This window comes from Conger conger, chromosome 18 (assembly GCF_963514075.1).
Source record: "Conger conger chromosome 18, fConCon1.1, whole genome shotgun sequence".
Classification (NCBI taxonomy): domain Eukaryota; kingdom Metazoa; phylum Chordata; class Actinopteri; order Anguilliformes; family Congridae; genus Conger; species Conger conger.
In genome coordinates this window covers 15,997,005-16,009,952 of record NC_083777.1, presented here as the reverse complement: position 1 = coordinate 16,009,952, position 12,948 = coordinate 15,997,005, and the positions used below count along the sequence as shown (strand labels likewise).

Genomic DNA, 12,948 nt, shown 5'->3' with positions numbered 1-12,948 from the left:
TGACAGCCACACAATGCACGGACGCCGCTCCGTGAAAAAGCGCAGTTTGACCGAGCGCGGAGAGATTTCTCTCCTTTCTTTTTTTTATCCCCCCTCGTCTTTTTCTTCTATATTCAATCACACGCACTGCACTTCCACAGCGTGTTTAATATATTTAAGTGCTGGATTTTTTTCAGCGCGCTGCATTATTTATGAACATGAGTCACGCTTCACAGTTAGAGGAGTGTTTGCCGTTCGTGTGGAATGAAGTGTTTATTTAGTGGCGGAGATAATCCCGCGCCATGCAGACTGTATCAGGAACGATCAGTAATGGAGTACTTCTTGGTGATTCTGCAGTTTCTGTTGACAGAGCTGCTTGTTGTTTTCATGGCAAAGTGGGTCGTGTCTGTGGTGTAATGCTATATAATGCTGTGTGATTACGCATCATAACGTCATACACATCAGTTGAGATTTAAATTCAGCCATTTTGAAACGTATGTGCAGTAATACATTGCAGTTTCAGAAAAGATGTGGAATTTTTCCCAAGGTCAGTGTTCCTTCTTTCTTATATTCGCTCCACAAGTTTTTCAGATCAGGGATGCGCAAACATGATTCTGAGGGCCCTGAGGGTCGGATAGTTTTCTTAATTACTCCCCTAAAGTGGATAGTAACCCAATTTAAATGGGGTGACCTGGTTCTTGAGTCTGAGGTCAAACTCCAGCAGACTGGGACAAACTCCCGGGCTGCAGACCCCTGCTTTAGATGAAGCTCAGGTCATTCAGAGATTACACTCAGGGAAGGGTTTATGATTTTGACGTTCTCTCACACCTTTTACTGTGGCAACATGCTGGCGATGAGGCCTAAATTAAGGCTTTTCAGAGATCATTATTTATGGAGAGGTTTAGGTGCACTGATACATGTGTTAGATTGAATCGATTATGATAGTATATTTTAATTTACTGCACAGATACAGGTCTTTACTGTGAAAGTGCAGGTTTTGGTGCTGTCTGGATGCTGTCACAGGTAGCTGCATATGAGGTGTGAGTGTAACATGGGTTCCTCACCCTGGCCTGGGAACCTTGGCAGAATGCCAGTTTGGCCATGTTGATTAATTATTTTACAGGCTTGTTAACTCACGCAGTAACATATGACTATCAATTCATGATTTGTGTGTGTGCTGTGTGTGCATGTATCATTCATGTGTAGTGTGAACACATGCTTAAACCTGTGCAAAGCACTTTCTAATCCTGACTGCTTAGTGTCGCCGTGGTAATGTGTGGAAACTGCGTAGTGACTACAGCCAGGAATGGTAGTCTGGGATACAGGTAAACTGACCTCCCCATTCAACACGCATCCCAACCAAAACACAGCCAGCTGGGGATCAAATATTCTATTAAACCTCAGTCACCAGTTCATCCCTGTAAATTTCCCTTTTTAAAAAGCCTTTGGATGACATCACCATACAGTATTTTTCAGTGCATTTGTAGGTGCTGTAACATCATACCCCCTGAACACCTCTACACTTGCTTCAGCAGAGCAGCAGATCTTATTCTCTCATTTCCCCAGGCTGCCGGGGGCTGGTTTGTCCCCGGTGGCAGTGTAAAGCTTTGAGGAAGGGCGACTGCTTTTCTGCACTTAGGTTCAGAAGCTAGGAAAAGTGAGTGGATCTCGCAGGTTCACAGGGCTCAGTTCTGATTAGTAAGAGAGCCGAGGCCTCGCATCGCCCATCACTTCGGCTTTACATCCCTTTCAAGTCTCTCTCCGCTGTCTGCTGAACGCCACCACTCCACTTTGAAGCTCTGAGAGGAATTACATGCAATTAATGATGGTCTCAGTCTGAGGCTGTGTTTACAGTGCGCTGTTTAGACTTCTGCTTCTTCATCTCCAGCAATTTCAGGAGATGGTAGACACACCGTGCCGTGGAAAGGTATATGCCCCCGTCTTGATTTCCTCCATTATTGCCTGTTTCTCACACTGAATGCTTCAAGATCTTGAGGCAAAATGTAGTGAGACAAAGTGACACAATACACATTTTTACAATTATTTCATTTATTTAATGAAAGAATTTATCAAACACTCATATCACCCATATGAAAAAAATATTGCCCCCCTGAGTTGCTTAGTTCACCAATGAGCCAAATTTATTTGATAATTAGATTCAGCTGATTGAACACGGTGTGGGTTTATTGTAGCCGGCACTGTAGAATATAAACTTCACTCATATCCATCATCTCCGTCTGCAGGGGTTTACAAAGCCATGTCTAGACACTGGGACTGGGTCAAACCACAGTGAGAGCCATTATCTCCAACGCTTGGAACAGTGGTGAATCTTCCCAGCAGTGGCCGGCCAGACATTTTGTTTTATGGTGATATTCTATTTATTATGCCAAAAGAGAAATTGTTGCAAAATATTGCATAATCACCAAGCACTGTTTATAAATGCAGTCTATCCATAATATGTGCCATGTCATTTTAATGTGCTATCATTTTAACTACAGTCACTTCATTAAAATGAAGTTGCGTTTGTTGTCATTCTCCTCATTATTCTCCCTGCACAGTCGGGGGTAAGATACGGAATGAAATGCAACACCCCAGGGACCACAGTGTAGTACAGTAAATAGTAAATATGGTGGCATATCAACATAATATCAACATAAACTTTGTTTTATGGGTGCAAAGGATCAGCTGAGAGGAGTGTGGCCAGGGAGGCTGCATAAACTCCTGTCGTTAGCATCGTGCTATCGGTGTGTTGCGGGCTTCAGAACACGGGGCTGTCCTCTCTCTGAGGCATTGGGATGTGAGTCACGCACCGGCGTCTGAGAAGCGTTCCCTCCTCGCGTAGCGGCGACCGCCGGCACATTGTAATCAGCGGCCCACTCAGGTCCCCGCTCCCCGCTCTGCGCTCCCCCAAAGCCAGCGCTTCGACCTTGCCGTCGCGGCGGAGGGGACGGGGGTTTGACCTTGGCGACGGGCGCTAGCGCGCGGTCGGAGCGGTGCGTGTGAAAGAGCCTCCCGCTCTCCGCTCTCTCCGCCCGCCTGGCCTGCCCTGGCAGAGACGGATTGATGCAGCGCGCGGGAGAGAATCGATATGTTCGGCCGATATGAAATCCCTTAAAAAGCAGGCCTGTCTGGAGGTGTGTTTGAAACCGTGCGGATCTCGTAGGGACTAATGGGGGTATTAATCACTGAGAGTTATCTCCCCTGATACGCACTGAGTGCATTTGTGTGCGTTTGTGTGTGTGTGAGTGTGGTTGTGTGTGTGTGTTTGTGATGTGTTTGTTTTGTCTCTTTGTGTATGTTTGGTTTGTTTGTTGGGTGTTCTCTGTTCAAACTCTTAAGACATTTAAGTTTCTCTCTTCTCGGGAAATCAATGACAGAACCCTGTTTCCTTTTACAACTTTAATGGTTGGATGTTGATGTTGATCTCGGTCTGTCTGCTCCTAGATGCATTGTTGTGTTTGGTTTCCAACACAAGAAAAAAAGCACAACTGGAAAAAACATTGCCTAAAATAAGCAAGATTATTTTGCTCAATTTAATATTATATTGATTGTTTTGTTTTTTAAGTCAGTCATTCTAACCTTGACATTTTCTGAAATCAATGAATATAATATTAAATTAAGTGAAATAATCTTGCTACTATAGGTAAGAAGTTTCATCTTAAAACCACAATAAAGAAGCTTATAAAACCCTTTCAGATGCCCTTTATTGCGGTGGAAATGTAGGCCTCAGATGGAACGGACTGCTGGACAGGCTTCATGGGAGATGAGAGGTGACAGTAGTAGCCCTGGCATTTCAACAACAGAAGGACACCGAGCTGTAAGAATGCCTTCCTGTTACTGAGTGATGTGACTATGTACAGTAAAGCACTCCTGTGGAGTTGGGCTAAGGTTAGTGTATGTGTTTGATAGAGTGGAACAAATCTGCGATGTCCTAGTGTGGGTTGCAGGTGACTTGGACTCTGGTTGTCCGACACTTGAGGCAACCACACCCTCTCCCAGGGAGGGAGGGTTTCAGTAAGCATTTACGTTACATTACATTACAACGTTACATTCGTGCCATTTGGCAGACGCTCTTATCCAGAGGGACGTACAGTTGATTAGACTAAACGGGAGACAATCCTCCCCTGGAGCAATGCAGGGTTAAGGGCCTTGCTCAAGGGCCCGTCGGCTGCGCGGATCTTATTGTGCCTACGCCAGGGATCGAACCACCGACCTTGCGTGTCCCAGTCATTTACCTTAACCACTACACTACTGGCCACTAAGCAATATAACCCCCAGCCTCCTCACTCATGGAACCCGTGACATCTCTGCCTTATGGGGCGGTTACTGCAGGTGCCTGGCAGATTGCTGAAGAGATATGCAGCTGTAGAAATATTCATAATAACGTTTATCTCCTCTCTTTCTGCAGGGTCCTCAGCCATAACAAGATCTCCTTGCTGAAAAACAGCTCCTTCTTGGGTCTTTCATACCTGGACAGACTGTAAGTAATTGGGCTTTTTACTTTTTTATTTCACTGAGTGAGCTATTACTTTAGCCCTTCTGCGGCTGCTCTCGTAAAATCAGCTCCAGTCCTCTTGCTCTTGTAATAATAATAATCCCACATTTAAAACTTTCAGGAAAAGAAGAGAGACAAAAGGGAGATGGTGGGAGAGAGAGGTTTCGATGGGCCAGGGATCCTTGGTGCGATGTACATTTTGGTAATTTAATTAGGCCCGGGTTAAGAATTCATTATGTTCTCACCTGTGTGGGCCTGTTAATGGCCTGCTGATTTGCCCTCCTCTTGTGTCAGTGGCGTTGGATAGGTGTTTGCTCTCCGTTTCTCTTCCGTCCGTCTGAAAGGAGCCATTTTACTCACAGGACCGTGACTCCGGAATGGTTTATGTCTCTTCGCACATCATTGAAGGCTTGTTACCGCAGGCAGTTTTAATATGCTTTATAACACAAATGCTAATTTGTACTATTACTCTAACTAATTTAAAGATGTGTTTTAGTGGGCACAGGTCCAAAATACATTGTGAAACGCGGCCGTTCGTCGGGTTTTATTTTTACCACGCCGAGACGGGTGCACACCACTGCACTCCTACTGTAGCTCAGATCGAATGGATGTTTTTTTATGCAAATGTTGCCCTTATAAACTGGTCCTGCTTCAGAATTCATATTCTGGTGATTGGACTTTTCAATGGGAAGAGCTGATCTTAAAGCAGTGTTAATTTCCAAGGACACAGAAGCCATTTTTATTGATGGTCTGCAAGGCATACGATATAGCCCACTGTACAGTTTTTATAGGTTCTTATGTTTGGGGTAATGGGTCCTTGAAATGTCTGTCCTTGAAATGGTTTCATAGGTAAGAGTGGGAAATCTTCCAGGCCTTAAAGAGCTACCGTCCCATTTCACACCTTTCAGCGAATGCATTCCCCGTCACTGTATGTTCTCCTAGCCCTCTTCTTATCGGCAGCACGGTGTGACCCGAACATGATACCCGATGTGCTCAGATATCATATCTTTTCTTGGATACTGACGCTTCATCATTGCTAACAAAAACAGATGTTCCTGCGTGCTGCAACAAACGATAGGAGAAGGAGAGGCGCTCTGCAACTGCGGCAAAATACTGAGATAAAGAATTCAGGAAAGACTTTCGTAGTGGACTGATTACAGTTGGAGCGCACTTAAAGACAAACGGCAGGGAACAGACTTGTTTTTCTGCTCAGGCTTAGAACAGAACTTCTTCACTGGCCTCAGTAAATGGCCCCTAATATAGCATGGTGACCTCTGACCCTGGGTGGCTGGGTGGGCAGTTACCCCATGCACATGTGGCCTGCCAAGAGTCTTTCATACAGCCACACAAACGTGAGCGCCGCACCCTCGGGCCCAGGCTGAACGCCAGGCAGGACACGGGGTGCTGTGGCAGTTGGCACCGTGATGCCCTGCGTGGGGTTGGCTTCGCTGGACACCGTCGCTTAGTGGCTGCAGCCTGCGGGGTGGTCGGGGGGGGGGTCTTTGAACCTAAAGGGGGAACCAATTTGGACCCCACAAGCATTTTGGGCTATCTGTGACACTGCAATGCGGGCTGACTTGTGTCTTCTGGCTCGCTCTCTCTGAGCTGCTGCTCCAGTACATTTCCTTGCCGATCTGGGATTCAGTGTCCGTGCCTGTTGTGCTGTCAATTGAATGGGGTATTGACAAGAAATCCTCTCATGCCTGATCAAAGTTAACATCTGCTTTCCCCAGATGGGGAACAACCTGCATAATGCAACAGCCCACCCTTTCTTCGCTTTTCATGCACGTTAAATGCAGGGTCTGTCCGTTTATTTAGGTTTCGCTAGTATTTCACTTCACAAAAACATATCTTTCCACATTAATAACCACCGGAATTGACTTTTGGGATTCGCAATAAAACATTTGGAAGGCAGCATATGAATTCAACACCCAAGCAGAATGTAAACAAGAGGATCAAAACTGATAACTGAATTCTAAAGGGACACTTCGCTTTCAAACCATCCTCTGGATGACAGTTGGAGGGAAATAGACGTGGATGAAAGGGTCTGGCTGGCTGATTTGCAGATCCGTGTTCATACACTCAGTGAGCACTTTATTTGGTATTTATTAGACTTATACTTGGACTTCTGCTGTGGTAGTGGTTTGACGTGTTTAGAGTTTTGACATGTTGTCTGTTCAGAGATGCTTTTCTGCTTACCACTGTTGTAATGTGTGGTTATTTGCGTTACTGTCACCTTCCTGTCAGCTTTGACCAGTCTGGCCAGTCTCCACTGACCTCATTAACAAGGTGTTTTTGCCCACAGAACTGCTGCTTACTGGATGTTTTTTTTTTCTCTGCAAACTCTTCCCCATTCTGACATTTGGTCTGAAAAAACAGCTGAACCTCTTGACCATGTCATGCTTTTATGCATTTAGTTGCTGCCCCATGGTTGGCTGATTGAAACTAAGTGTAAGACAGAAGAGTACATTTCTGCCCTCTTTACATGGTCAACACCATTTTCACCTAAAACTTCCACACTGCCTTAGATTTCCATCTGTCAGACCATTAAAACACCAGTGTTTGCCCTGGATGTGCAAGCTGAATACCCAAGTAAGTCATCATCTCTTCATCTGTGCGGGTGTTGTCTTGTTTATAACTGCTTCCAGACTTTCTGCAGAAGCCTTCTGTTGCTATAGTCATTTTAGCTAGGGGTGCGCTTGAAAAAATAAATGAGTAAATTGGATGAAAATATATATCCTCCTCCTCTGGAATCGTATTATGTGGTAACCCCCAGCAGGCCCTGAGTTTTCTCCAATTCATGGAAAAGGCCACTCCACAGCTATGTGTTCCCACTTCCTACGGTTTGCATGAAAATAACTCTTAGTTCTGTGAGAAACGGAGGGAGACGGAAAAAGGGGGGGGTGGGGAGAGAGAGAGACAGGGACAGGAACAGAGAGAGGGAAGTTTCTGGAGAAAAGAGAGCGGGACTGTGTGCGAGCGAGCGGTCTGTTATTCTGTTTCTCGGTTACATTGGTGTTTGAGGGCTATTCCCTGTAGGTGTGATTGTATCACAGAGGAAGAATGGCGAACACAGTTCTGTGCATTCAGAGAAGAAAAAAATACACGTAAATTACTGCCACCTGCGTCTGGAACGGTTTATTTCATTAAAGCTCCTTAAATAAATACAAGGTGATTAAAAGTGTATATTCTGCTTGGTGACAAGCTACATTTATACATGGAACCCCTCCCGTTTTGAAAAAATGTAAAAATGTAGTTTGAGAATAGCGATGTGGTTGGTGGTGTTCAGTTGGGTTTTTTGTTGGTTCTTTCCAAAATGTGTCACTGCTTTTACCCCCTGCTATAGATTTAGCAGCCCTTCTGCTCAGCACACAGGGCACTGAATCACTCCTGTTTCAGAAGAAATGCTTCATTATGTTTCGGTTCAGAGTGAGAGGGCTGAAGGCACCAGGCTGGTTCTTGGAAAGGTATTCAATCATACGTGCTTCATTCTCATTTAGAGAAAATGCTAAACTAAATACAAAGAGAAATCATTGTTGGGTTATTAATTGAGTTGTACCCACCAATAGTTGGAAGCATTGTTGAATATTATGAATGCCTGACTGTTGCTCCTGAAGGAATGAGTCTTTTGTGACCATGTTCGAATGAGGTTGAGTGTGGTCCATGATGGTCTGATAATGTGGTAATAGTGGTGATGTGTGTCACACAGTGGGTTTTGTTTCACACGTATACACTCACTGAGCACTTTACACCTACTTATTCATGCGATTATCTAATCAGCCAATCGTGTGGCAGCAGTACAATGCATACAATCATGCAGATATTGGTCTGGAGCTTCAGTTAATGTTCACATCTACCATCAGGATGGAGAAACAAATCTGATCTAAGTGACTTTGACTGTGGAATGATCGTGGTTTGAGTATCTCAGAAACTGATCTGATCTCCTGGCATTTTCTCTATAGTTTGCAGAGAATGGTGTGAAAGCATCCAGTGAGCAGCAGTTCTGCAGGCAGAAATGCCTTGTTAATGAGAGAGACCAGAGAGACTGGTCAGAAGCTGACAGGAAGGTGATAGTAAGCCAAATAACCACACATTACAACAGTGGTATGCAGAAGAGCACCTCTGAACACACAACACATTAAACCTCTAAGTGTACAGGCTACAGCAGCAGAAGACTTAAGTCTAAAACATATGCCTTATAAAGTGCTCACTGAGTGTAGCTCCTCCATATTCTACCTTATTTTGTCGGCTACAATATGGCACCGACTCTGCAACCCCCCAACCCCAAAGTTCCTGCATGTTCCATGCCAGGACTACGACCTCTGCACAATTTCAGTTTTGTCTGATTTGTCACAGATGTCTCAAAACTGACATGAGAATATTTGTTTGATGAATCCCTTAGGAGGGGCTCCCCATCTCACAGGGTTTCTGCCTGTGTGCTGTCCAGGGAGGTTTTCCTTGCCATTGCTGCCTTTGGCTTCCTTTGTTGGGGGTTAGACTGGGCTATACTGTGAAGTGAATAGTGAATACTGTACGATGTGCAAATGTAAATACTTAATGGTTGATTGACCGATGAGGGAGTCAGGCTGAGGAGTTCAAGAGGACTTGTGCAGACCTCCATTAAAAAGCTGATGCTCTGGCCTCCTGGTGTTTCCCATCAGACTCCTGAACTTTGACCTCAGGGGCATGTGACTGCCTCCCCACCTCATATTTGCAAGGGCGTAGCCAGCTTTGGGGTTTATGTCCTCGTGGACGAAGAGGACCGGCCCTGTCTCGGGGTTAGCAGCTGTGTGAAATTACACTGTTAAATCACACTCCGGCACCCCCCTTCCCCCGCCCCGCAGAGGCATGTTATGTCACTCCATGCAGGGCTTCCGTGAGCCACATGCGTTTTGACGTGCCAGTGCATGAGAAGCTGCTGATGTTACCAGAGGGACAGAGAGACCAAGGGGCAAGAGGCCCAGTTTCAGAGTCATACCGAATACCCTGTCACCCCAGCTGGAGCGGAGCCCAGAAATCCCCCTTTCCTCTGGCTGTAGGCCCAACCAGGCCACTGCAGCAGCAAATGAAGGGAGATGGGGACCTCTAGATCTCCCCTGCTCTCTCTCTCACACACACACACACACACACACACACACACACACGCATGTACAAACACAAACACGCGCACTTGCCAATTGCCTTGTCGCGTTCTGTCAGCCTTTACTAAATGTTACATGAAATCTTAAACATTTAGCATTAAAATCTTGCATTTTCATTGAGAATCTGGATCGGTGTTTGTTAATTTATAACATTAACATGGCAGAGCCTTTCATTTTGGATGGTGAACATTCATCCCAGGCCGATGGTGCAGAGGGGAATACGGACGCCTAGCCCTCTGCTCTCCTGCTGGCGGTTCCCCTGTCCGTCACTGCTGCTGGTGCAGTGGGGTCCCTGCTACACTTTGGCTTCCTGTCAGCCCGCTGTTTCTCCCTGTTAGCCTGTTGTGCCTTCGAGCCTCCCTCCAGAGGAATTCCTTTCCTTTTGTCCTGCTGCACAATAGCGCTGTTGTTTCCCATCATTCTCCCGTGGCTGAAGGAAGAGCAGGCCGGCCCCGCCTTGGCCGGGCCCCTCTGGCCCTCGCTCGTCCCTGCAGCTGCCACGCAACCTGTGTGTGCCGGGGAAAGGGGGCTGACGCGCCACTGATTGGTTCAAGCGCGAGTGCCATCTTTCTGATTGGGTGGGGAGGTACAGAGTCGGCTGTTTGAATGGGCTGATTTGGAATGGTCTCTCTCTATTTGGTTGGGACTCTCCTGAGTTAATTGAGTGGGTTGGGGAGCAACTACTGAGCCGTCTGAGACCTTGTGATGGATTGCTAGGTACTCATTGAGAACAAACTAAGTGGCATCACCTTGTTGCATGCACTTCAGTAGTTGGGTACATGCAGTCAGGCGAAATTTTAATAAGACGTTACAGAAAATGTCTTCTCTCATTAATCCCTGGATATAATGCAGTTTGGGAACCATTGTTTTAAGGGGATTTAATCAAGAGTATTTAAACCTGATCACAGAGGGGACTGTCTGTACCGTGTCTGGTCCTGATGTGGTTGAGCTGATTGAGGCCATGCTCAGTGCTACAAGCAGACCGTTACGTTACCCTACAGGCCCCCGCCGGTGCGTACGCCAGAGGACCGTTCCGGGGCGATTATTTAAACATAAATTGCGCTGTTAGAGCCGTGGAGTTAATGTTTAAAAGCGTCTGCATCAACAGAACAGAGGCTGAGGTGGGAGAGTGGGGGGGAAACGGAGCGGGGACTTGCTTCAGTAGCAGCTGAAATATTAGCTGCCCGGCGCGGAGTTTACGGCAGGGCTTTTACAGGAAGCAGGGCCCAGCGCTGCAAGCTCCTCGCATCAAACACTGGGGATTCGGGAGGGGGGGGAGGGGCGCTGCTTTTTTAAACATTCATCCCTGTGAGTTTATCCAGCTGGGCTCCTCTGCCCCTGGCAGTCCGCTGCGTTTCGGCGAGCGAGTGCGTGTGATTGGTGGCGCTCGCCGACGGCCGGCGTGACCCGGGCCGCACACGGGCAGGCCCTCCAGGAAGCAGGAACACGTTTATTTATCTTACTCCCCTTCCATCCTGCCTCCACTCCCACACCTTCTTCACCTTGTCAATCATCTCCCGGAATGCGGAGGGGCCTTCCCTGCCTTGGCTGCAGTGAATATGTGATTATTTTACTTTTTATTGCCTAATTTCATCTTCCATGTTCCTTTAATTGCACCTCCTCCCTTGTCTTCTACTCCTTTAATTACTGTTTTTTCCTCTTCCTGCTTCTCCTGGTTATCTTCGTATGGTGGTGTTTGAAGTGCCCGGGCCCTGGGCCCTCAGCTGTCAGTGCGCACAGTCACTCTTGAGGTAGTGACCGTGCTCCATGGTGAGCCCATCCCTTGTGCGCTATCCTGCTTCGTGGCCCTGAGGGCCGGTTACCGTGAGCACAGCAGGGAAAGCGTTTAACTCCGAGACAGATGGGGGACCTGTGGGGCAGTAGGGGGGTAGTGTTCACTGCTTCTTCATTTACTGGCCTTTTAAGCATGAGAGAATATCGCTGACCCGTTTCTCTGTAATGTTGTTTGTGTGACTGGTGCTATGCTACCCAACAGACATGGGAAGTCGCTGCTTGTGGGCCTACGCCTGTGTATGTGGGTTTGTGTGTGTGCATATTCATGCAAGTGTGTGCGTGTTCGGAAAGACCCTTATAAAGAGATGCTTTATACCTAATGGCCAAGATAATAGCGCACAGCCAGTTTGTTTTAGCTTCAAATTGAACAATTTCACATGAGTTACAGATCATTAAAACCTGACAGTCGTCATCAATCACCTATTAATAACGGTCCTTCCCGATAGTTATCTGGACTGCATCTACAGTATTCTTCTTAATTGTGCTAAAATCATCACTGTACTTGAGATTTATGAGATAGTTACTGTTACATATAACAACTTGTTATACTGACTCATTTTTGTAATTATTACAGGGCAGTGAAAATGTCACCCAGGATAATGGGCTATTTGGCAGTATCTGAGCTGAGCATTCATAGCTCTGATTGGAGTAAGCAGCCCTACCTTGGCAGTAAAAAGCACCAGTTGATGTGGTTGCATAACACGAAAAGTATTCCATCAGCTTTAATATGTCTTTACCTGTGTTCTCAGGTATGTTCGCTCTGTGTGTGCGTGCACATGCGTGTGTGGGGGTTTATTGTCTTTTGCGTTAAACCTGATATGTATTTAACATTCATAAAGAAAACAGAAATGCGCTTCACGGAGCTGCTGTGCTTCAGTGAATCGGCCTCCGACGGGCTCCCCCGGACGGTGGGAAGGGGGTGTAAGTCGTTGCAGATGTGCGCCGCTCGCAGCAGGAGTTCTGCAGCTCGCCTATCTCGTCTGTGCATCGCCATCAGAGGCGAAACCTTTTCCGATTCCCGTCAATGGCAGGGGGCTTGGGACCGGGGGGAAACCAGGATACAATTTCAGGAAGTTTTCACTGGCTGAAAAAAAAGCAGCAAAAAAGGTTATGAAATGAAATCCATTTTTAGAAGCTGTGTGATCCTTGAAGAAGGACAGGGATGGTGTCTAGCAACGTTATGAAATTCCCAGCATGGTGTTGAACCCCTTATAGCAGTATGACATGGCGTAACTCAACGCGACGCAGCTGGGGTTCATGGTTGCCCTATGATCTTAGAGTGATTACATCCTCTAATATTGCGGCTAATGAAAAACACAACATGGCAGATGATAGCCTTATGGCATCCCCTCTAGTGTCAACCACAGAGTTGGATTGAGAAAATCTCAAACCAGACTACTAACGAGCTGTGGAAAGCCGTGTCTCTGTGAGGAAACCCAGCAGTGAGAAGATGAACCAGGATGTGTCAGTGTGACTGTTCTCTGATACGAACAGGGCAGGTTTCTGTGAGTCCATGCCAGGTCCTGCGTGTGTTTTCAC

At 46.5% G+C, this 12,948-nt stretch overlaps 1 protein-coding gene across 2 annotated transcripts in view; it reads left to right on the top strand.

Moving 5' to 3' along the window:
* Positions 1 to 12,948, top strand: part of LOC133118239 (adhesion G protein-coupled receptor A3) — a 106,059-nt gene that overhangs the window by 14,170 nt on the left and 78,941 nt on the right. For both annotated transcript variants that reach the window (XM_061228068.1, XM_061228069.1), the window contains one exon: positions 4,388 to 4,459. In XM_061228068.1, the coding sequence (XP_061084052.1) occupies positions 4,388 to 4,459 (72 nt within the window). The remainder of the gene's footprint in view (positions 1 to 4,387; positions 4,460 to 12,948) is intronic.